Source organism: Hesperophylax consimilis, chromosome 14 (genome assembly GCF_061612785.1).
Source record: "Hesperophylax consimilis isolate HC1 chromosome 14, BYU_Hcon_1.0, whole genome shotgun sequence".
Taxonomy (NCBI): Eukaryota; Metazoa; Arthropoda; class Insecta; order Trichoptera; family Limnephilidae; genus Hesperophylax; species Hesperophylax consimilis.
In genome coordinates, this window is record NC_142849.1 from 8,491,125 (window position 1) to 8,515,615 (window position 24,491).

The following is a 24,491-nucleotide window of genomic DNA, read 5'->3' on the forward strand; positions in this document are numbered from 1 at the left end:
CAAATTTTCTAGCTATCCCCCGATTATATGGCTCTTTGATACATTTGTTATCCTGTTCCTCCACAATTTAGTTCTTCTCATTAGAAAGTCTGCCGACCCCTGCGCTGTACGCTAAGTTGTACCCAATGGCGGTGTGTGATCGAAAAATACTTATTTTGTTTTTGATTGAAAATTTAAATTAAAACATCTTCATTTTTTACTGCAAATATGCTCAGGAATCGATGGTTAAAGTTTTTTTGGGTATGGGCGTAAATAAATTAACTTATTTTTATAATTCCAGCCACCACCCCGAGGCCCACAACTCCCACAACGAGGCCTACAACCCCCCCAACCACCACTACCGAGGAGGCCCAACACGCAGTGTTGCCTGCCGCGGGTTCTGCGGGGCAGGGTGCCCCCAGGCCAGGGGGGCGCGGCGAGACCGGGGGCCCTGGGCACGCGGGGCGCGTGGGGCCCGTGGGGGAGGTTGGGTCACCGGGGGGACCCGGTACACCTGGGGTTCCAGGGCCACCGGGACCTATGCCTGATGTAAGTTTTTGATATCTATTCTGTATCATAACAAACTACCCAGCTTTAGTATAAAATAGGTATATTCAAAAATTAGAGTTTTTATTCCTTATCTACTATTTTTTCCATCTCACATTGTAAAGATTTTTTTTAATGGTTCTGTGCACATTTAGACATTGGTTGTCTAAAAAAATATACATGTTAAAGCCCAGCGGGTCCTAAAAAAACTAATTAGGTGAACATCAATACCATAGCTTTTATGTATCAGTCTTTAGAGGTGACCTTATAAATCATCAAAATGACAATTGAACACACCTATAAAAGTGTTATAACGTTATGAAAAGTGATAAAACAAAAAATAAAATAAAAAAATGTATTTCAATTAATTATCTCGCTTTTTCCAGCTATCAATCTACTACCAACAACTAGCTCTGGCAAACGCTGGAGGAGATAAAGGACCAGATGCTCCCACAGACCCTTTCCACTATTACCAGGCTCCAGTAGGACCTGTTGGAGCTAGAGGATCCATTGGTGAGACATTGCGCACTTCTAAATAAATACCTGTGACATGGATACTGACGACTTACGCACGATTAGTCATTAAGAGAATTGATATGCCGTAAATAGGCATTCCCAATTTTAGAGAAGTAGCAAAGTACCTACATACACTACAGTATTTCAACATCTAGAAATTTAATAAAATGTTACTTTTTTTTCCTTGCTATGGCAACATCGAATTTAGAACGAAATGTAGTAGATTCAAATATGATATTTACAATGGACAGGAAAAATGGCGTATTTCGTTTAGATATTTTTTATAGTTAGCAGAGTGCGTTTCCTGCACATACTTGATTAACGTCTAATAAATAATGGTTTCTTTGAAATGTACATTAGTAATAATATGACAAGTACAACTTACGTCGAGGATAAGCAGCAAATACAGGCATAAATACACTATGGCCCAGTCAATCTTAGTTTCTAACTACACAGTGCCTGTTCAAAGGAACTAATCATGACATTATTTTTTGTTGTTTGGTACGCAATATCAAATTGTAAAGATTTTTAAAAATTATATTAAATTAATTTGTTTGTATAAGTAATATACTAAAAGTGAATATACGTAAAATAATGGAAAATAAGAAAAAAAATTGTCGTAATAAATTATTGAATGAATCTGTCCTGCCTAAATCTAATAAAGTTTCAGTTGAAGGGATTTTATTTTATATTTTTAGTCCGATGTACCAGAATACGTTTTGATAATATGTCATTTATACATATTATCAAATTACAACAAGATCGAACACAACATTTTCTTAAATTACGTCAACGAGCAACGACTAACAAGATAAATTGCCTATTTCCGAACTTCTTGCCCGGCAATGATCTTCCTTCCGGGTTGGCCGTCAATATTGCCGTGTCCTCTCGATATTTCCGTGTACCGCAGGAGTATAAATAGAACACGATCTCCTGCAATAAATCCACAACACTTTTTGAATGCTCCCACTGTGCCCGCATAGAGCCGGCTCTGAATATACATACTGTAACAGAAAGAGAAGGAAATAGATTTGGCTCGGCAATATTGTCGTAATATGCGTAGCCGAGCGAAGTCACCGCCAAGACAGAGCAATACCTCATTAAGAAACCACGACAATGTTCGGCTTTATTGCCCGGCAATGTTGCCCTGCAAGACATCGCTGTAAAAACTTGCTCGTTAACGAGAGCCTTTAGATTATTAGGTTTGTTTCAATGAGGTAGACACGTGGTTACAAAGTTTAATGGCCTTTAAAACATTTATTTGTGTGTTTGTAGGGTCTCCGGGCCCCCCCGGGCCGCAGGGTTTCCAAGGAGGCAGGGGTGAAACGGGAGAGCCCGGGATGAACGGCCCAGCAGGGCCCCCCGGAGCAAGGGGACTCCCGGGATTAGCTGGAAAAGATGTGAGATATAAAAAAGTGTTCCACGACAAAACAGAACAGTGACGAAACAGTGAGAAAAGTGAAGAAAAAAACTGAAGTAACCGAACCTAACCTATTGTTTTATCACGTGTTCACTGTTCTGTTTTATCCGGTTACCAATTAATAGTATGTGTCTTCACTTCACAAAAAAATATGAACGTAAAAAAAGGCGGAGCATTGGTGTTTTTTAAAAATAAAAATTATATATTACCAAAAAAAGTAACTACAGATGGTAAAAAAATATATATTTATATATTTAAAGCAAGAAGAAAATGGAAAGAAAATATTTTAGCTAACCATGATAGAAATAGAAAAATAACCCGATCTATTCATTTATTTAACTTTCGTGAATATAACAATAATGTTATGTAGTTTTTCTTTGTAAAATCGTTAATTCCATTATTGAAAGCCCTGCATTATTGCAAACGATTTCATGTCGTGTTCCTAATAGAGTCACACAAACTAACAATATCTTTACCTGCCACAATACACATTATGCGTTTATAAACTCCCTTATACCACGCATGGCTTAGGTAACCAATATGCAAGAAGTAGCAGATATTTTTAATGGTACCGAAAGAACTCACAAAAAAGCATTTCACATATGTTTTAAGTAGTTATTACTTTACATTTTGTTTCCAATTACTGCCTGATTGTAATTTAAATCAATTTAATCAAAATGTCAATTTAGTTTGAACTTTATAATTCTTTTGAAATCCTTTTTTGTAAAAATGTTTTATTCTGTGTCTTTAAAGATACGTGTACGTATCGCAAAAAAATACATATTTTACTGAGGGCACTCAGAGCAAGTTTGCATGCATGTGTGCTCTTAATCTGTTTCTACGTGATGACGATTCAAACCAGATGAAGAGACTGTAATATTTCCGCCTCTTCTCCTCTTTCTTTTATTTGTTTAAAACAATATAAAATTTTCTTCTCTCTTGGCTATGACCGATATTTAATTTTTTCTCTAAGGCTTTGTATATGTGTTCGCAGGGATGGAAAATTCCTCCCCTACAACACATAAGCCTCCATGAAAATTGGACCCTTTTCTTTGATATCTACAGAAAGCTACTTAAAGCTCTCTTGTACTATATATCTTTATAGACATATGTACTTAACTAATTAATACGTTATTTACGAACTTGAACGCAAATATTTCCGTATTTATATTGTAATTAAATTCCATCAAACGTTGTGTAATTTTTTTGATTTATGATATAGGATTTTAATTACCTTCATTTTTGTGGTAACCCCCTTGGTTCTGATCGAGGCGTCGAGTTTCACAATTTAATTGGTCTTTCCATTGCAAACCTAGACTTAAATGAATTCCCTGAATGAGCTAACTTTCCTATTGTAATTATTCTGATTCCCTGCACCCTAACAAAGTCGTAGTTAAACGCTGATAAAAGATATTATACATGTTTATTTGGATAGGTAATTAAATATAACTCAAATGGTTAATTGTTAGTAAATCTGATTTTGGTAAACTCTTGTGTCTGTTTGGCGCCACTCCTTTATGATTCTGCTGCTATAAGGTACATGTAAAGATTGATTTAGTAGGTTAATGTAATTAGTTAATTGCATATTTGACAAACTCGGAATAGCCCATTTGCTGGCATAATTTGGCTCCAAATCCTCCTGCAAGTAAACGAGATGATCGTGAGTCAACAAGAAATTCGCACAATCCTTTGACACGGCTCTTTGATTGATACCTAAGTTATCGCGTCCCAAAAAGCCTTCCACGTCATCATGCACTGCCTTCAAGTTTCCCCTCGAGTCCCGATACCCCCAAATTCCGACCCCTCCTTGGACTACAATTTACTTAGGGCAAACCGGTTTCGTCCTATATACAATCATATACTCACGGTTGGTGTGGACTTACGGGTCGTGAATCCTCATTCCACGTTTAAAAGAAGATGCGAGAGTGGTCCAGAAGACCTAAAATGCAAGCTGTATGCAGGTCCGCATCCTCCAGTAAACAGTACATACGAATAAATATATGTATACATACAGTTTGGGAAAGGTTTATAACTCGCAATACGAGGCTATCTACCTCGCATTCCAAGCTCGGATCTCGCACGAAGAGTTCTGCGAAACTCTAGGATTGGTAACCGAATAAATACGTACTAATAAGGTGATACTAATGAATACTAGTAAAATAAGATCTTATGATAGTTTGTTTTGGAGAGCTATCGAACTCCAGGCTTTTGTTTGTTTGGTTTTGACGTTTTTATTTAAGAGAATCGCCATCTCTATTTGGTTTGGTTAATGGTCTTGTTATAGGAGCGACCACTGCCTCCTATTGATGAACTGTATTTGTTTTAAATTTTACCTCCAGGTTTCAACATTAATTTTGTTCATCCTATCCCGTGATTTTCCAATTGTTTCAAGTAGTTGGTTCCCACATTAGAGAGTACTCGACTCTCACATGTCTCAGGCAACTGATGGGGTTCTGTATGAGCACCCAATCAATAATATTCAAATGTTTCGTATAATTATTCAATATAAATCTTACTAACCCGTGATTTTTCAATTGTCGATTGTGAATGATAAGTATTTGTAAGCACGCAGCTTCCAGCTGTTTCAGGTAACTAATAAAAATCTATGCGACTATCTAATCAATGATATTTAAATGTTTCATGTAATTTTTCGATATAAATCTGGCTAACCCGTGATTTTCCAATTGTCGTTTGTGATTGATAGGTATTTGTGAATACGCAAAAATCGCTGCACATTGTACAATGACATCCTGGTAATTATCCTTATAACCCTGAAAAATTATCTAGTTATGGCCAAGGTCGTTTTCAAACTATGCAGTTGACTGACCCAATTCTTCAGTGTATGCTTTGTTTTATCAACAAATTGAACAATGTAAACATCTCATCTGACCCACTAACCCAGATGTGAGATTGTTTATTTTAAAATATCTCGCGCTCTCCTTGTGATTCAGTTATGCCACCGTTCACTGTGCATAGTTAATTTAAATATTTTTAATTCCTTTATTGAAGTTAAACTATTTTTCATTTTCCGAATTTAGTAAATTTACTAGAAGTTAGGTGAAAAATAAATATAAATATATATAAGTACACATATCTCGATTGTCAAAATACGTTAAATAAGATTACATATATTAATAAATAAATATAAGATATATGATTCTACATAGTCTGGAATATTAATAAATACATATTTTCTTTTTCAATAAAATAGTTATGTCCTCAGGTAGGTATCTAAGATCGCTACCATTTCGATGTTCTGATTAAATGATAAATATATATATACCAGTAGGCACATACATTACTCATATATATATTCTTTATATACAATATATTACTTTATTTTTTATATAGATAAATACAAATATTACATCTATTAGTGTGTAATTCCTTTTTGTTGTTTTTCTTTAATATTCAATTGATATACTTCCATTTCACAGCCCTTCTGTGTCTCCTGGGACCTGAAAATTATTTATAAAAGGAAAACTTACCCCAATCAAGGTATTTCCGGTTGGGTGTACACAACAACCTTGATGAAGAAATCCTACCTAATTAATTGTATTTTTCAACTAATTTCAAAATAAATCTTTTCGACTATTTATTCCTATATAATATTTTATTCTCGCTTGAATCATATAAATTAGCTGATATTTAATTTTTCTTCCGAACGAAATCCTAATCCAGAAAACCCGTTGATTTAATAACACCTTTCTAGTTTAGGCTTTTGAATGATAGCTGTTTCAAATACTTTTTTCGAAATGGTAGATTGATGTTTAGAATTCCGGTTAAAACGACAAACACTTTTAACACTGTCGCTATACGCACGATGGATTTTAATTGATCAATTTTTTTGATTCTAAATTTCTTTTTATTTATTTTTATAAGAAAATTTTTTCCGAATTGCGCAGACTTTTAATTATCTCGATTCTTAATAAATTAGTTTCTTTTCCGAACTATTACTTTTAGAACAAAGGTTTGAGCATTTGTTGTTATTTCTTTTCGAACTGTCTAGATTGTGTTTATTTTAAACTAAGACGTAAATATTTATTACTATTATTTTTATTTTTTAACCAAATTGATGTTAAATTATAATCTATTTTTAAATTTCAATTCACGAGCACATCCACTCTAGATGAACGACAACACTCTCAATCGAATTTTAATTTTCACTTTGAATGAAATAATTATTTTTAAATTTTGATTTAATTTTTTAATTCCGTAATCACTTTTTGCACTTCACTTAACACTTTTTAAGCACTGAGTTTAAATTATATTTATTTTTCACTGTTTAACCAAATTAAACTGACTCAACAAAACTTCACTGATGGGATTTTCAAAGGAATTTAAACTGAATTTAAAATTTCTAACTTTTCACAAAACTTCCTAAGTCCAGGGACTTGTTCAGAATTTAAACTTAGACTTTTTCAAAATTTAACACTTAGATTATTTCACTAGAATTTTACCAATAGACGTAGTACTGCGACGTAAACTCCGTTTTCAAAATCTCGACTGACTGTCTCAAAACTGGTGTGTACCTTTATTTTATACCCTTCTCAGATTCCAAAAGACGTATCTGAATTTCCTCTGATGATCGATTCCATCTTTTACCAACTCGCAAATCCGAACATCCCTGCCATCAATATCGATTGTGCTTCCATAAGATGTTCTGCTTTCCGGCTCTGGGCGGTGGTCAATTTCCATCTCACAACTCTAAATCGATAGGGTCCGAATCGGGTAAGTCTGTGTTAATCGCCCAAGCTCCCTTTGTCCTCTGTCCATACAAAATGTAGTTAAAATCTCATGATTTTGCGTTCCTTTTTTTTTCTCAATTCGCGATAGGTCCGTCCTCAATAACATATATATAGATCCCAATTTTATGCATCTCGTGCGAAAATTTTTTAAATCCATGTCGAAGTCTTTACTACGCATTTTTGAATTTCGATTTGTCTAAATTCTACTTAATTTTATTGTCACTTATATGAGCTTTTCCATTTCCACCCGTACTTTCTCTTCTTTATGTCGCAGATTCGAATTTTCCCTTTTTCTTCGAATTTTATATTATTCGCGACGTTTTCTTCCACAAATTTCTTCTTTATTCTTATGTTATTTCCCATAACTCTACAGCTACTTATTCTCCAAGTCGTATTTATTTATTTCACGGATAAATTTGAATTGTATCACTTTTCTCCACTTGGATTATTCTTTATCTCCGTTCTTTACCCTTTCTTTTATCTTTTCTCACTTTTCCCGATGTGTGTGGTCTCCAGGAAAATTTCATACTTCATTTATTATTAATTAATATATATTTTTCCACACTTCTATGGGAGATATACCTAATTCGACTCTGGGATATCTGTCACTTTTATTGCCTTACTTGATCTCCGCCCCATCTCCTATCTCTTACATACAAGATTTCACATATATTATACGTCTGGACATCTGTTTACGTTCCAAATTTTGGTACTAGACTCGTAAATTTTATTTAATTTCAAACCTATTAATTTTAATATCTTTTGCTTTAAATAAATATCTCATAAGCCCAACGTTAAAGTTAATCGCTTTTCTAATGGTTTATCACCTTAACGTAAATAAAAATCATGTTCAAATTTCGATTGTTTATCCTTCAAAATACACATGAGACCGTCAACCTTTTATCTTGTTTCGATCCCTCTGTAATCTTGTGTAGCTCCAATATCTATCTATCCTGATAATTATGTAAAATGTCTACTTTTCCTGAATCTAATCTATCGCTATATGTTTAGTTTTACTGTCTTCTTCTGATACTCAATTTTCATGTCCCTAGGACCTTTGTAGCAGTTCAAAATCTCTGTATTATCCTTCCATTCGGTCGCCGCACTTTTCTAAAATGTCTATTTTTTTTGCGAGATTTTCATTCAAAATTGATTTACCAATATGTCCGTTTCATCTTAAATTGATAACGATTAATTTCCATTGTTTCCAAAACTCTCACCTCTCTTTAGTACGATTTTTTCGAACTCGACACCCTACTTCTATCATAAATAATTGCACTACAGTTGAAAATTCCGCCAGTAACTTTCCTTCGCTTTTCCCGTCCTTTTTTATACTATCACGTTTATAATTTTTTTCATTGCATTTTCGTGTGTGTGTTTTTCCAACATGAAAACTTCAAAGCACTCGATTACCATTGGTTCGCTACCTCCTAAATTTCTCAGTTATTGTAAACATTCCCAGGAGTTTGTCACCTTGAAAGTCGATGCTTACCCTAAAGTGCGTTCACCTCTAATTTCTGTGAGAATCGAGACGTCGTTAATTATCTATTTTAATGTCGGGTCCATAGTTCATTCCTTTGTCTTTCGTAGACACACGCCCCTCCGTTCACTGATTGGTTACTCGAAATTTTATAGCTCTTTGTTCAGATCTATTGGTTGACAAAATTCAATATTTATTTTTAGGCCTAGAAAGGGGGTTTTCTTTCTCGTGCTAGACGATTTTACGACCTCTCTGCTTTCGTCCCGGAACCTTGATTTAATTCCAACTATTACAGGTGTCTACTGCAAGCAAGCTGAATCAATTCTTTCTCCGCCAGATGTCGTTAGCATGTCCGTTTTCATAAATAATTTGTATATTTTTTTTTGCAGCTATGGTTTATCTGTTTTTTCACTGTGATTTATAGCCTTTCATCACAAGACACAGCTCGTCCGAATTTATTTATTTACTCATTTTTGGGAAATCGACAGTTTACATTTAATCAGTTTGTACATAAGTATTATATAGTAAAATAAAACCAATTATGGATTTCCATAATATTGAATAAGTTATTTAAATTTGTGAGAAAAGAATTTTAGAGTTGCCAACAGCGCTTGGGACATTTATGCTAGTGGCGCTAAGTAATAAGGTGTTTAGTCTGTGGCCGGGATTAACAACAATGCAATAAAATATATTAAAAGAATCGCCTAATCAATTATTTTTTTAGGGTGATGGCGGTGAAGATGGCGAAGCAGGTCAGCCAGGCTCCGCGGGGCCCACAGGACCTCGAGGTCTCCCGGGCTCGCCGGGTTTCCCCGGAGTCAAGGGGCATCGCGGCTTCCCCGGGCTCGACGGGTCCAAAGGGGATCAGGGGTCTACTGGAGAAAAGGGAGGACTTGGAAACATTGGACCAATGGGGCCGACTGGACCAGCGGTGAGTTAAAAATATATAATTTATTTGGTTCGGTTTCAAGAAAAATAACTTAAGTACAACAAACTAAAGCTACCCTTTATCTTTAACATGTTCTATTTTGTCACCGTTCTGTTTTATTCAGTAATGTTGTGTTCCCACAAACAGTTCTCCAACTCGTCGTGGAAGGAGATTATAAATAATAGGTTCTTTTGTTTAAATCAGGGATTTATTAATACTTCGCGTATTACAATGGTGACTCGATAGTCGACCTAACTAAAAGCTGGCTAAATGAGATCTGGGGACAGTAAGTTTGTCTGGGAGCATTCTCACTGGCCCTGGCGACTACTGGCCACTAGCTGCCATCTTACGGACTTCCAAGCAAGCTCTTTGCACTGCCCTCTATGAGTACATCTGTGAATCTCTTAACTTACTCACTTCTCAACAAGTTAAAATATTGTCCTCACTCATGTAGTGAATTGTGAAACTTGAGAGTGTGATTTTTCATGATTAACAGCTGATAGGGTTTTTTGAAAGGAGTAACATGGAGCATGAACATTGTGACTATTGAACAAGTCGGAGTAATGAACATTACACTGTTCACAGAACTACTGGTAATATGAAAGACGATGTATTGAAAAGTTATCGAGCTAACGCTGTCTTTCATTGTGAGAACATAATATTTCTTTGGTTAACTTAAAATTGTTTTGATTTTTCATTGACAGGGCACTTCAGGACCCAGAGGAGAGAGGGGGAGGGAAGGGCCTCCAGGAAATCCAGGAATTAGAGGACAAGATGGACCTTCAGGACCTCCTGGGCAACCGGTAAATTAATATCATTATTTTTTTCCGGTATTTAAAACAATTATATCGGTAGCATAATTGACAAATGAATAGATATGTACCTATCAATCGCAACAATATTATTGTATTTTCTTTGCAATCTTCTATTTCATATGTATTGAAAATTATGTGGCTGTTAAAAGGGCCAATGTCAGTTTTTCAAACTTCACAAAGGCTACACAAAATTTTCTATTTTTAGCACTTTAGTTTTAATTTTAAGAAGAGCGATTTTGTAGTGTAACACTGGTCCCCTAAAAACAAAAAACCCTCGAAATCGAAAGGTGTTGAATTGTCACTGCCCGACTATCCAGAAAAAACTGAGATTGGCCATTTTAGAAGCTAGCCACAGAATGAACGAAATTATTTTAAAAATTAATATTTAATTTATTCAATTAGTACATTTTTTATAACATTACAGATTGGGGTCTAGATGGTTATAATTGTGACGTTTAAACAATGTATTTGCAGTAACAAAAACCTTATAAGAGCGTTGTAGGAAATGAAAAAAATATCGATATTTTATTACACTATGTACATTTAGGAAATACGTGGCTCTCTCCGCGGGTGAGTGAGGGTGGTGAACATAGACATATGATTAATTCCTATGTCTGTGGTGGTGAACAAATTGGTGCGACTCGCTCTACAATAAAGTAGGATATGGCGACGTCCTCAAGAGTGAGACTCTGGTACAAATAAATTTGTTTGAACCAGAGTCTGTAACCGTTTATAAAGAGATAAAAAATACCTCTACGTTTCTCTAATGAGTCATATTAGCCCCTACGAAATTTGGGCTAAGCGAAACCCGATCGACTGTTTTCGCATTAATTCAATAATGTGGTTCATTACAAAGTGTGTATTTCACTTTTTATTAATTTTATTATTTTAGAAATATGTTTTTCATGAAGCAGCAAAATCTGCCTGAATCATGAAATTTGTGTTTATGTATTTAATTTAATATTGTATTTATGTATTTAATCAACAGGGATCTATCGGAAAACCTGGATCGCCCGGTTTCCCAGGGAGCCCCGGCAACAAGGGAGATCTGGGCGGACAGGGCCCCAAGGGATCAGCGGGCCCCCAGGGGCCCCGTGGAGAGGCAGGCCGCCCGGGACAGGCAGGAGAGGCGGGACCCCAAGGCGTAGCAGGCAAGGACGGACAGACCGGTGAGCGGGGGGCGGCTGGGGCCCCAGGATCCGGAGGGCCGCCGGGATTCCCCGGGGCAAGGGGGGCGCCGGGACAGGCGGGAGCGGCGGGAATACCCGGAGTCAAAGGAAACCCGGTGAATATACATTAAAAACATATTATCCCGTTGCGAACAAATTAATTGTAGCTTGCTACTTTCTTTATTAATTTCTAAAATTCAAATATCTTAATTGCAGTAATATAATTTTGTCAAATTGTTATTTTTTTACTGAAAAACCTTCCCACACGGAGAAAATTTACTCATATAAAGTATTGTTGATTTATTAAAAATTTGGTCAAATTATCCGTTTTCCTGTTAAAAACGGGACTGCAGGCCTTTGATGAATCAATGACAGATTTTATAACAAACTATCAGTAAAGCAAGAATAAGTTATGAGGAAGTCGAAAGACGTGTTCTTAAAAAATATAATGTTTTCGCTGTCTGTGTAAATATCACGTGACAACAAATTATCGAATTTCCAATTGAATATGAAAGGATATTCAGACTGTTGAGTGAATTTTGGCTAAGCCGAGTAATAAAATAATAGTTTTAATTTTATAATACATGGTACTCCTATAGTACTGTTTTCTCCCGTATGTATATTTCTAAGTATTGCCATGTTTTTATGATAAAATAAATAAATAATTTTAGGGAGCACCTGGAGAACGTGGATACAAGGGAGACACGGGCAGCAAGGGAGAAACCGGAGCTCCTGGCCCCAGGGGTCTCCCGGGCGTAGCAGGCTCCGAAGGCAAGCGAGGAAAGCGGGGCATGAGAGGCCCAACCGGACCAAGCGGCCCTCAAGGCGAGAGAGGCACCCCAGGAATACGGGGTCTACCGGGGGCGGACGGGGCTCTAGGTCCCAAAGGACAGACCGGGGAGAGAGGAGCAGTCGGCGGCCAAGGGATCAAGGGTAACTCCGGAGAGTCAGGGAGACCCGGGCCGGCAGGACTCCAGGGTCTCAGGGGCACTGTGGGGAGACCCGGATCTCCTGGAAAGGCGGGGAGCCCTGGAGAAAGGGGAATTCAGGGAGCTGATGGAAAGACAGGGGAACAAGGACCACAGGGACTACAAGGGCTTCCCGGACCTATGGGATTACAAGGAGATAAGGGAATCACGGTCAGTAATATATTGACATGGTATTTACTTGTCGTCAACATAATTTCAATTTAAAAATACAAAAATTTTCTACAAATCAATGCAATAAAATCTGTTGTCATTTATAAGGACTTTTCAGTTATAGATTATGTTCATAGTCTATAAGCCTCGTTCCAGAGTGGAATACACTCTTAGTGTCACCCCGGCAAAGGAAATGCTTCTCCGAATAGGAGCGCCATTTCAAATATTTTTGACAATTATTAGTTTGTATACATATTAATACATAGCAATACATATTAATTGAAACGCACTGCCCAAAGAGCATAACCTGCATCTCTCACTTCTCCTCCCTTCCCAAACTTTCTTCATACTCCACTTGCTCGGAGTTTTTATATATATCTGTTTGCTTCAGAAAAGTAAAAATATTGCTTTAAATTGTGTTGATATTTTAGGGTGACCACGGTAAAGACGGAGAGCAGGGGCCTGCAGGACCCCACGGACCACGCGGAGACGCCGGAAAGGATGGAGCCCCGGGCATACAGGGACCCCAGGGGTCTGTGGGACAGGACGGAGAGAGAGGACCTCCCGGGCCAGCGGGACCTATCGGATTCCAGGTAAATTAAAAATAACGAGTTAAATTTTAGTCTGAAGAAAATCTGCTCAATTATATCTGAACCAGGAAAACTCTCAAACCGTAAACTTTAGGCAATTGTTTTTTTTATTTGTTTCTTTCTAAGTTTTTTTAAATCAACTACTGGGACGCTTTTAGTTCACGACGTTTTTTCAATCATGGGATATGGAATTTTGAAGTACTTATCAATTACTTTATTTAACTAAAGAGTAAGATTTTGTGTAGGTTATTTTAAATTTATATCAATTATGTAGATTATTTTTAGATTTCTTAAATAAATTTAATTAAAAAACTAGATATATTAAATTGAGATATTTTTTTAATTTTTATTGTGTATTACTTCCAGGGACTACCAGGTGTCGCCGGGTTGCCGGGATCAGCCGGAAAGGATGGTGAGACGGGACAACAGGGACCCCTGGGGCAGCCGGGACAGTCCGGCGCAAGGGGAGAGCGGGGCTATCCCGGTGAGCGGGGGCCCGTGGGACAACCCGGCCTGCAGGGTGTCAAGGGAGACTCCGGAGCCTCGGGACCTGATGGGGCACCGGTAAGTCATTAAATATTATAGAAAGTCAGGATGTCGAGGTCAACCTAGATTAGCCGGGATAAGCCTCAATGGCGCACCAGTGTGTTTAAAATATTACCATACTAACTAATAGTTTAAGATGGGTCTGTGTCAATTTGAAAGAAACCTAAAGTTGCCAATTTATATATCTAATACCTTTCGATGGTATTTTTGAAAAAGCTTAAATCGAAATTTATGATTTGAATAGGGACAATCGGGCAGCAAGGGAGACAAGGGCCACCAAGGAACTACAGGGATGATCGGTCTGCCGGGATTGAGAGGTCCCACAGGCCTAGGGGGAGAGAAGGGAGAGAGGGGTTCTCTGGGACCCATTGGACCAGAAGGACCAACAGGTACGTAAACCATTTTAATATTATAATTAATCCTCATTATTATACGTACTTTTCGTCACAAGTTACAATAATAGAGAAAATCTTTAACTATGTGGATTGGTAAATTATTTTTTATGTCAATTTTTTTGAAACTCCCACTAAGTAATCCTAAAACTTTTATTTTAATTCTCGACGTGCTTTAATTTTTTTACCTAGGTCAACAAGGAGAACGCGGACCCCAGGGTGGGGTTGGGCAACCCGGTCCCCCAGGAGAGCCTGCCGAGAGGGGGGAGTCTGGCGCCCCAGGGCAGCCCGGAGAGTCAGGGGCCTCAGGGGCCCCAGGAGAGCGAGGCCCCGCTGGCCTGCCCGGAGCGCCGGGCTTCCCAGGCCCACATGGTCTAGTGGGTGTTCCTGGAGGAAAGGGAGAACGAGGATCCTCTGGCGCTAAGGGTGATCAGGGCAGCCCTGGATTAGCAGGTACGATTATAATATATAACATTGTACTTGATTTAATGAATTTTAATTAGATTTATACATTGTAGAAGAAACGTGGCGCTTTATGACTTCATAACCCATAGTGATAGATACTCTCTCAAGTATGCCATTTTTATGTGAATATCGCACAAGAGTCCCAGCTACTACCAATGATCCGGAGACAGTGAGACTACAGTATCCCCAATTGAGGAATGTTGTGAGGCTGAAGGTGGTTGTGGGGGGAATGGGATGGGTTAGAGGAAGGTGGAAAAATATGCTATTCAGGTTTGTTCACCAAACATGGCTAAAATCATTTCAAGCAACTTTTAAATTCTGAACGGTAGTCTTCACCACGGTGATGCTGAAAGTATCTCTGGAACGTGAAACAAAAAATGTTATTTATCATTTTAAATCATGGTGAAAAACCACTATTCAGAATCGAAACGTTGCAACGCTTTGCTTTGAAATGGCAATAGCCGTATTTACTGACCAGATCTGAACAGCCAGATACTTCTCAACTTTCCTATTCCCCATCTACTTCCAATGTACTCCCCGACTAGAGATGCCTGTAATTCTCACAGGGACCGCTTAACCAGCAACTGAGGTGAAGAGATGTAACTTGTCCAAGTCGAGAGTCCATTGTTTTCGATATACGCGTCCGGGACAGTTTACCGCTTTTGGCGCTACGAGCGATGGTGTATGTACATAGTATTGTTAGATGGTCTATGGTCAGCAGTGGCTACAGTAATATTACGATTGCTGGTATTTTATCATCAGGACCACCGGGAGAGGCTGGACTCAGGGGTCTCATCGGCCTCACTGGGGCAAAGGGAGGCAGGGGAGAACAGGGACTGCGAGGGGAGGTGGGGCACAGCGGTTTCCCGGGCAAACCAGGAGATGCTGGTCAACCGGTAAGTGCTAGAAAAAATCTTTAATATAACTGGAGAAAAAATAATACCTTAGCTTAGCGGAATAAAAAAAATGCATTTTAATCTTAATTAATACGGGTTGCGAATAACCCGACAATATTTGAAAAACTCGTTCGTACTACCATCAAACCAAACCGAAATGTTGTTTGTGTCATGATGCAGAGGAATTAAACCGACGACGCCTAGATGGTAAACCGACGCATGTGTCAACTCAACCACTAACCAGTCAATATTTTTTTTTTTTACAAACAACATTTATTAGTGCTGCCAAATGCTCAAGACGACAATTGATACAAAATTATTAGCGCCTGTTCCTGTTAGTAACTACAAAAAGACAAGAAGTTCAAGAATTGCAAGAATAACCTTTAAAAAACATCCATAATTTACTTTGCCCAATTCCATTGACAATAAATCCCATCAAGCCTTAATAAATTCTAAAAAACATTACGATATTGCATAGTCTAAGAATCCACTATTATTGAATATCATTATTATTTATTAACATGTTAAATTGTTCTTTGTTTACCAGGGTCAACCAGGCAGCTTGGGCCCACAGGGCCCTGCAGGTCCACCAGGGTCTAAGGGACAAACCGGCGAACCAGGCAGAGTTGGTTCCACAGGCCCGCAGGGTCTGTCAGGCCCCTCAGGACTAGACGGACCTAAGGGAGACGCAGGAGCAGATGGTCCATCAGGCCCGTCCGGGCCCCAGGGACCTCAGGGACAGGCGGGAGAGAGGGGTCTCCCTGGTCTACCAGGCACTCCAGGTGTGGCGGGGGTTAGAGGAATTAGAGGAGTACCGGTAAGAATAATATCAAACTATTTTAGTAAATTCCTTATGGCTTAGAGGAAGACGATACAACGGCCTTCTCAATGGTGTACCTATATAAGGTGTCGGACACTCGTGGTGGTGGAGGTTCAAACGAAAAAAACTGGTGAACCTAAATTAAGTAGAGAATAAAAAAAACGATTAAAGGATTTTTTTTCTTTTTTCGGCAAGGTGTAAGTATTGGAGCCGGATCTGTACTTCGCCCCATCTTAAAATACACTAAACCAAAAAGCAATGAAATATTTTGAAATTGCGCAAAAAAATTCTCACTAGGATTTATTCAAAAATGAAAAATCACCCCACCACTCAACACTTAGGACGGGTTGTTTCGGAGAATTTGAACAATTCTTCAAATTTCAACGTTCATTTTCAGGTTTTGTGAAAGTCCCATTCAAGTTCTGTTATTATATCATTATTAGTTAGCTGCTTCACAGAACTGAAATAATAACAGAAGTTGAAAAAAATCTTTCACAGAACTTGAAAATTAACTTCTCCGAAAAAAAAATCTCCGAAACAACCCGTCCTTAATATCTTCTAAGCCTGAATTCGACTCCAATCTTTCATATACATTTAAAATCTGCCAATTTAAACAAAATTGTAAGATAAATGCACCTTTCCTCTCTCCATAATTTGACATGATGGCTTAGAACACTCTTGAAGGGTGAAAGCCAGAAACAATTAAAATAAACTCAAAAAAAAATCAAAAAAGTGATACCATAAACATCGATTCCAAATGTTATGGAAATTCAACAGATTCCTGCTTGAACCACCAGTTTTCGTTTCACGTGATACTCCATATATACAATAGTTATTTGTAGAGAGAATCATTAAAAATACTAATTTCGGTGGTGTAACTGTACTGTGTAACTCTGGTTCAATGAAGTCTGGAAATCAGATTTGCATTGAATTTAAGTGTTATTTCAAAATTGGAACTTATTGTTTGAAGAATTTATACAATATTCCTACAATATTAAAACAGAAAATTGTTTTAATTATCATTTTCAATATTGGAATTGTAATATCCCGCGATGATTAGTATTCATTAAAGTATCTATTTAATAGGGTGACCAAGGGCAAGTGGGTAAGACTGGATCATCAGGTCCACCAGGGCCAACGGGTCCATCAGGCCCCTCGGGTCTGCAAGGCCCACCCGGAGAACACGGGTCGGAAGGACAAGCGGGCAAGCCGGGACAGCCCGGGATATCTGGACGTCCAGGAGACAAGGGGCCATCCGGGGCACCAGGACAACAAGGGCCCGGAGGAGCACCCGGATTACCAGTGAGTATTATAATATATAAAATTTATCAGTCATTGATCAAAGTTAATGTGTAATTAAGATATATTATAAACAATACAAGACTAAGCAAACAAGGTGAAGAGATACGTGGCTCGTTCAAATCGAGAGTAGCAAATGCCCTTGTTTTTGGATAACAAAGTCTAGTTAAGTGGCGCTAGTGTATTTGTTTGTGGCTAGCAGTGACTTCATTATGAATGTGGTTAGTCGCATTGTAGAGTAAAAACATCACTGATGATATTCTGATTATATAGATCAAAGCGAATATTTTTAACTCCATTTAATTTAGATCATAAGCTACAGAGATGTAAAATGTCAAAAAAATAAAAAACTGCCATTATTTAATGTTGGTAATAAATTTGTCGTTGGTCAGTAAGTATCAATTGAATTAGTATGTGCCGGTAATAACACACACCAACCTAATAATAACAAGTAAGAAAAAAACTTTCTGTACCTAATTCAATACGCAATTACAACAATCATGAAATTTCTTATAGGGTCCGCAAGGGTCTGTGGGACCAACGGGCGCAACTGGCGAGAGGGGAGCCAGGGGCGAGACAGGGCCTCAGGGACAAGACGGACAAGTTGGATCGAGAGGCAAGCCGGGAGAGGCAGGTGTGGCGGGGGCGCGCGGGGAGAGGGGCGAACCCGGACCATCGGGGGCAAAGGGCCACAGGGGGCTCATCGGACTTCAGGGTTTGCCCGGGTCTCAGGGACCGGCGGGAGAGAAGGGCATGACGGGACCGGCAGGACTACAAGGAAAGGACGGAGATACGGGTTCGAGAGGTAAACAACTTTTTTATCATCAAGCATAACATATTGGACCATCCAACTATTGTAACTGAATTGTAATCATTGAATTAACCCTTATAATTCTGTTATGATACTTGAGCTCAATAATAACTATTAATTATTCATTTCTTTTAGTGAAACTGTTTCATAAAATCGAATTTTCTTGATCAGAAAATAAATTTATAAACTAATAACCTAAAAAATGTACATAATTGTGCAATTAGTAACATTTGTTATTTTTATTCAGGTTTCACAGGACGCGATGGGTCGCCAGGACCAATCGGTCTCTCAGGCCCCCCTGGTCCGAGAGGCCCCTCTGGTACAGACGGCAGGCCGGGACAGCCCGGGTCTGCAGGACCCCCCGGTCCTCCTGGACCCCCGTCAGACAATGTGGGATATGATGCCGCTATGTTGGCAGCCCTCATTGGCTCAGGTACGTAAAAAAATAAAGAAAGTGTTGTTCTGGAAAAATGAATAAGAGTAAATTACTGCGTTACTACAAAACCGCGCATGGTGGAATATCTTGATATAAAAAAGCCTTAGCATCAGTAAAATATAAATATCTTACATGGTACCCTCACTGATACCTTCGTATCTATGTACATAGTTATTACATGGATGATTTCGACATTTCATTTTGAAGTACTAACCTAAATGAAGACCGGATAACTCATCAAAATGACAATTCAACACACATTTAAAAAGTGGTTTAAAGTTATGAAAAGTTTATGAATATTTATGGTTACATATGTGTCTATTTAACCTGGTTTTTTGTTTCATCACTTTTAATGACTTTATAATATCATCTTTTAAAGATGTGTTGAACTGTCGTTTTGAGGAGTTATCATGGAACCTTATTATTATTATCTAACCCGGTTTGATAGGTTACGTTAGGTTAAATTAGTGAGAATTTTAATACGCAAAAAAACTTACAGTTTTATTTTGGCATACTCGTGCCTGTATCGCAATACATCATTGTAGTTCAACCAAAAACAAAATACCGTTCCCCACCATTGCGTTGTCCGGAATGTGGCGAGTACGGCGTGGCATATCTACCACCAACGAAATCTGGCAAATCACTAATAAATCACGCCCTTCCTGATAATTTTTTGCATAGCAAGAGACATGCGTCTGCACACCTACTTTTGCTTGCAGCATTTTTAACCATAATACTATGTTGAATGTGAGTCGTGACTCCATACTAATAAACTGAGGTCCTCTTTTACCCTGAAAATGCTTAAAGATACTGGGTGCAGTTACGTTTACCAATTCAGTTTATCAATATCGTTAAAATTTAGACTCCCGATCGGCTCAAATTCGTTTCAAATTCTGTACGGAATACAAACAAATTTGAACTTAGCTGCTGCGTTAGCGATCTTGGAAATTTCTTTTACTCCGGTTCTACTTTATTGAACTCCACGTGTTATATTTCAGGACAAGCAAACAACCAGAAAGGCCCCGATGATCAGGGCGACGACCCGTCCATCCCGCGTCTGTTCGGCAAGGACATCACCGATGAGGAGCGGCGCGAGGTGGTTATGAAGGCCTACGACCAGCTCAAGGCGTCCTTCGAGCGCTTCAAGAAGCCCGACGGACAGAAGTCTTCACCGGCGAGAACTTGCAGGGATCTCAATGTGGCACACCCAGAACTGTCGACAGGTAAAATAAACTGCCTATCCACCGTCCGTATTTATTTATTGATTATCGTTATTTACCTGGTGTCTTCCAGAACAGTGTGCAATTTGATATCGATGACGGCAGGAATATGACCCCTCCATGCCGCACCTGTTTGGCAAGAACATTAGCCAGACATCTATCTAACCATCTAGCAGTAGGGGTAGGCAGAGAGGATTGACCCCCACACCTTTCTGCCTTCGCACACATTTCTTGTTTTATTCACATTCGTACGCACTGTTTTTCAGACTCTTGAGATGACCAGACTCAAATATTTGATTATCTTGATTGTGATATATCTTCTTTGGGCATCCTTGACTACTTCTGTCATTCACTTTCGTGTCGTATGTTCTCCTGGCCCCCCTATCTTCGTTCATTTACTTCAAATATTTTACCACACTTACGCTTCAGGGATCTCATTTCTACAGCATTCAGTATTATATATTATTCACCTTCACTCTAATATATATGATCGGTATCAGCACTCCATTGTGGACCGCTAACCTCACTTTTTTTATCTACTCAACACAATATTTTATAATTATTCTATTTTTCAGGCAAGTACTGGGTGGACCCCAACTCCGGTGACATCCGTGACGCCATTCTGGTGCACTGCGAAATGGAGACCAGGTCTACGTGCGTCCTGCCCGCGCCTGCAGAAACCCCTGTACTGTCACACCACAGGGCCGAGGAAGATGACTTATGGCTCAGCGAAATGAGCAATGGCATGAAGGTAAAAGCTAATAATATAATATTCTTAACTATAAGGGAGTTCTTTGGCCCCATAAAATTAGTACCGGCCGGTCCGAGATTTCTAGGTCAATGTAACTCTCGGAAGCTGAGCGTACTGTACACTTATACACGACCCGTAGATACCCGTAGAAAAGTTTAATTGCTGACCCTGTGATCGCAATCAATTTAGGGCACAAACGTCAGGTGTGAATGCTGTCCTTGTTATACTGGTATTTCAATGGAAGATGCTGCGAGGATCTAGCGTCATTGATCCCTTCAGCACCGGTGCAAAGATTGAAAACACGTCAAAAACACCTCCTACATTTGTGCACTGTTGACATTTGTCACATGTCATAATCTTGTGTTCCTGTGGAACGATTTTCCGGCCTTTGTGTTTCCTCCCTCCTACAACATGGATCACTTCAAGACCCAGGTTCACTCCTCCCAAAGATGACATAGGCCCTTGTTTCCCTAAGACCTCCTTTGCGGAGTTCATATTTCTTTAAACGAAACTACAAGTAAAAAATGTTCTTGAACGAGAGCCTTTTTGTGATTTTTCATGTTTTTTTCTGCTAACACCGCAATTATTTCGTTATTTAGCTAACCTACAAAGCGGACAGCAACCAGATCGGCTTCCTGCAACTCTTGTCCACGCGCGCCACACAGAACATCACCTACCACTGCAAGAACTCGGTGGCCTATTACGACCACACTGAGGAGACCTACAAGAATGGGCTAAAGCTGCTCTCTTGGAACGATGCAGAGCTCACCGCGAGGGGCAGCCATCGCTTCAGATACACGGCAGAGCTGGACGAGTGCAAGGTACTTATCTGATTAAATTCATTTAAAAAGAACGAGTTGCCTACTATATAAATTGATATATTTAAAAGAACAAAGTTCCTACCTAATTACGCATGATTAAAAAATACCAGGTACCTACCCAATTATGAAGTTGAAAGTTTTTTCAAATTAATACAGCATTCCTCACAAACGTCAACCAAATGCTAAATTCAGAAATAATAAAGAAGGGGAAATAAAAAATAAGATTGTTATGAAATAAAAATATGTATGGGCAAAAAAAATAGAGGTCTTAGCGATCGAGGCAAGGCCCAAAATGTTCAGTGAGAGAGGCCGCCTTAGATTCAACCCTACGACTAACTATAATATTGCATGTATTATTATTGACTTCGTATTATTTGGCCGTTATTGTAATTTCCTACCCTTTATTTTCCAGTACAAGACAGCACAATGGGCGAAGACAGTCATTGTCTATGACACAGACCTCTCCAAGAGATTGCCTATCGTCGATGTAGCTATACAAGACATCGGTCAACCGGAGCAAGCCTTCAAACTAGAAATCGGAGCAGTGTGCTTCAAATAGTTCACATAAATTCCTATTAATTTGGCCAAATAAACTATACAAATATCCTTCAATGTATTATATAGATTAATTTATAGTTTAAGTTACTACATATACATAATTAAAGTTATCTATATTATATACAATTTAGATTAATGATTATATACTTAATGATGTTTTAGATTTTATAATACGTATTTACAAAACAAGGGTCTCGCATAATAGAATAGATAAGTTATTGTGATTGCACTAATAATACTTAATGTTAGATTTAAGATAGTTTTAACAAGAAAACTGCCAAAATACTATAGTCTGTAACAATTAAAATAAATGTTTGTAAATCCTGTTAATGAATCTGTTTTTTCTCCTTTGTACAATCCGGGCCTCTTCAAGGCCCGCATTAATAAATCCCTTCCTACAGCCCCTACCTTAACCCGCCTCGCAAAGCTGCCCAACCGGGTAGCGTAATAGCTCCCCTGCCTTTGCACTGTACATACAACGGCGCTCTTGTGAGATTACAAATTTAACGTGAAACCGCACAAGAGTCCCAACTGCTCCCAACCGTCTGGAGCCAGTGAGACTATTACATCCCCAATTGGGGAATGTTGTGGGGTTGGAGGTATTGGGGTTTAAACACGGCCAAAGCCATTTCAAGCAACATTTCAATTCTGAATGGTGGTCTTAAACAAGGGTGATACTGAGAGTATCTTCCACTGTAGAACGTGCCGCAAGTATACTATACATTATTTTAAATGAGTATTTTATGACGTAACACAAATTAATCAAATAAAATTTACTTGCGAACGCCCGTATTCGAACCCGCGACCTCCAGTTTGCCAGTCGACAGCCTTACCCCTCGACCACGGAGGCCGTACATTATTTCAAATGACACCAGAAACATTGTGGAGAGTTTGTTTGATATATTATGCACTTTATTAATGAAATTAAAAAATAATAAGACAGAAACCAAATAAAGATATTTTTAAATAAACCAATTGTGACCAGCTGTCAAATATAATAGTGAAACATTATTTTTTGTATATTATTATCACGCTATAGTAAAATATCAGTCTTTTAAATCTATAGTTTCTCCTTGATGTCAGCAGCGCTACATCTCAACATATTTTTTCAGTGTTACGACAGAAGGCGGCAAATCTCCGACTCCTATAAAAACAGTTTTTACAATAAGAATATCAGGTTACGTTAGGTTAGGTAATTAATAATATAATAAGAGTGTGCCAGTATAGGTGATGTGCGAGGAGTTTAACTCCGCTGCCTTTCACCCCTGCGGAATTATCTATTAATAAAAATATAATAAATGAACCTATCTTATAACTGAAATAGGTTAGATTAGAAAATTCATCAGACGAAATTTATAAATGTAATTCCTCAGTGTAATCTTTTTCGCAAGTAAAAACCCAGAGTCAAAAGCCGCTGAAGTACGGAGCAATGAAGATATTAAGAACAGTGGAAATAGAATTAGAAGAGAACATTAACAAATTTAAACATAAATTACGAAAACATGTGATTTTTTTTTTAAATTTATAAAACATGTGGATAAGGATTGTATTAGGACATAATATATAACTATGCAAATTTTTAAAATACCTACCATAAATAATGTGTGTTTATTTTTCTGGAAGAAAAATGGCGGCAGATAGATAATAGGAAAAACTAAAAGATGTACGTTAATGAAAGATGCAGTCTCAGATATATTATTTATTCTTCCAGGACTTGATGGTGTCGACTTTTGGAGGATTGCCTTCAACCATAGACAGTGGTTGGGTTAGGTTTGCATTTTTGCAAACAGTGTTTGCACTTTTCTAGTGTCATCAATCTCATAAATACTGTGTTTTGCAAACTAAAGAGTTCATTCTTTTGGCAAAAATGTATAATTTATTCTTGAGAAATAGAAAAAAATATAAGAACGTTTGTTGATAACTTTGAGGTTAAGGCATCCCAAATGTAACTACCATGTAACTACTATCTTCTGATATCTTCTATCATAATGATTCATAATACGCGCGTAGGAAGATGGAAGTATTAGTATTGCCACAAATAAAAATAAACATTACACACAAATAATTGGGGAAAACGAACAAAAAGTAAGAACCACGGAAAATAAGTTCTAACGAAAAAAGTTTTATCTTCCAGGCAACACAATAG

At 38.1% G+C, this 24,491-nt stretch overlaps 1 protein-coding gene across 1 annotated transcript in view; it reads left to right on the plus strand.

Moving 5' to 3' along the window:
• LOC149417855 (uncharacterized) overlaps positions 1-22,665 on the plus strand; it is a 36,416-nt gene extending 13,751 nt beyond the window's left edge. The window contains exons 6-25 of the mRNA XM_089639205.1: positions 281-528; positions 912-1,038; positions 2,317-2,441; positions 9,414-9,620; positions 10,322-10,420; positions 11,421-11,717; positions 12,273-12,740; positions 13,172-13,333; positions 13,697-13,894; positions 14,121-14,265; positions 14,461-14,721; positions 15,496-15,629; positions 16,177-16,446; positions 17,536-17,751; positions 18,265-18,553; positions 18,807-18,992; positions 19,994-20,218; positions 20,791-20,966; positions 21,566-21,787; positions 22,200-22,665. Coding sequence (XP_089495331.1) covers positions 281-528; positions 912-1,038; positions 2,317-2,441; positions 9,414-9,620; positions 10,322-10,420; positions 11,421-11,717; positions 12,273-12,740; positions 13,172-13,333; positions 13,697-13,894; positions 14,121-14,265; positions 14,461-14,721; positions 15,496-15,629; positions 16,177-16,446; positions 17,536-17,751; positions 18,265-18,553; positions 18,807-18,992; positions 19,994-20,218; positions 20,791-20,966; positions 21,566-21,787; positions 22,200-22,346 — 4,202 coding nt within the window. The 3' untranslated portion in view covers positions 22,347-22,665. The remainder of the gene's footprint in view (positions 1-280; positions 529-911; positions 1,039-2,316; positions 2,442-9,413; positions 9,621-10,321; positions 10,421-11,420; positions 11,718-12,272; positions 12,741-13,171; positions 13,334-13,696; positions 13,895-14,120; positions 14,266-14,460; positions 14,722-15,495; positions 15,630-16,176; positions 16,447-17,535; positions 17,752-18,264; positions 18,554-18,806; positions 18,993-19,993; positions 20,219-20,790; positions 20,967-21,565; positions 21,788-22,199) is intronic.
• The last annotated feature ends 1,826 nt before the right edge of the window (positions 22,666-24,491 follow it).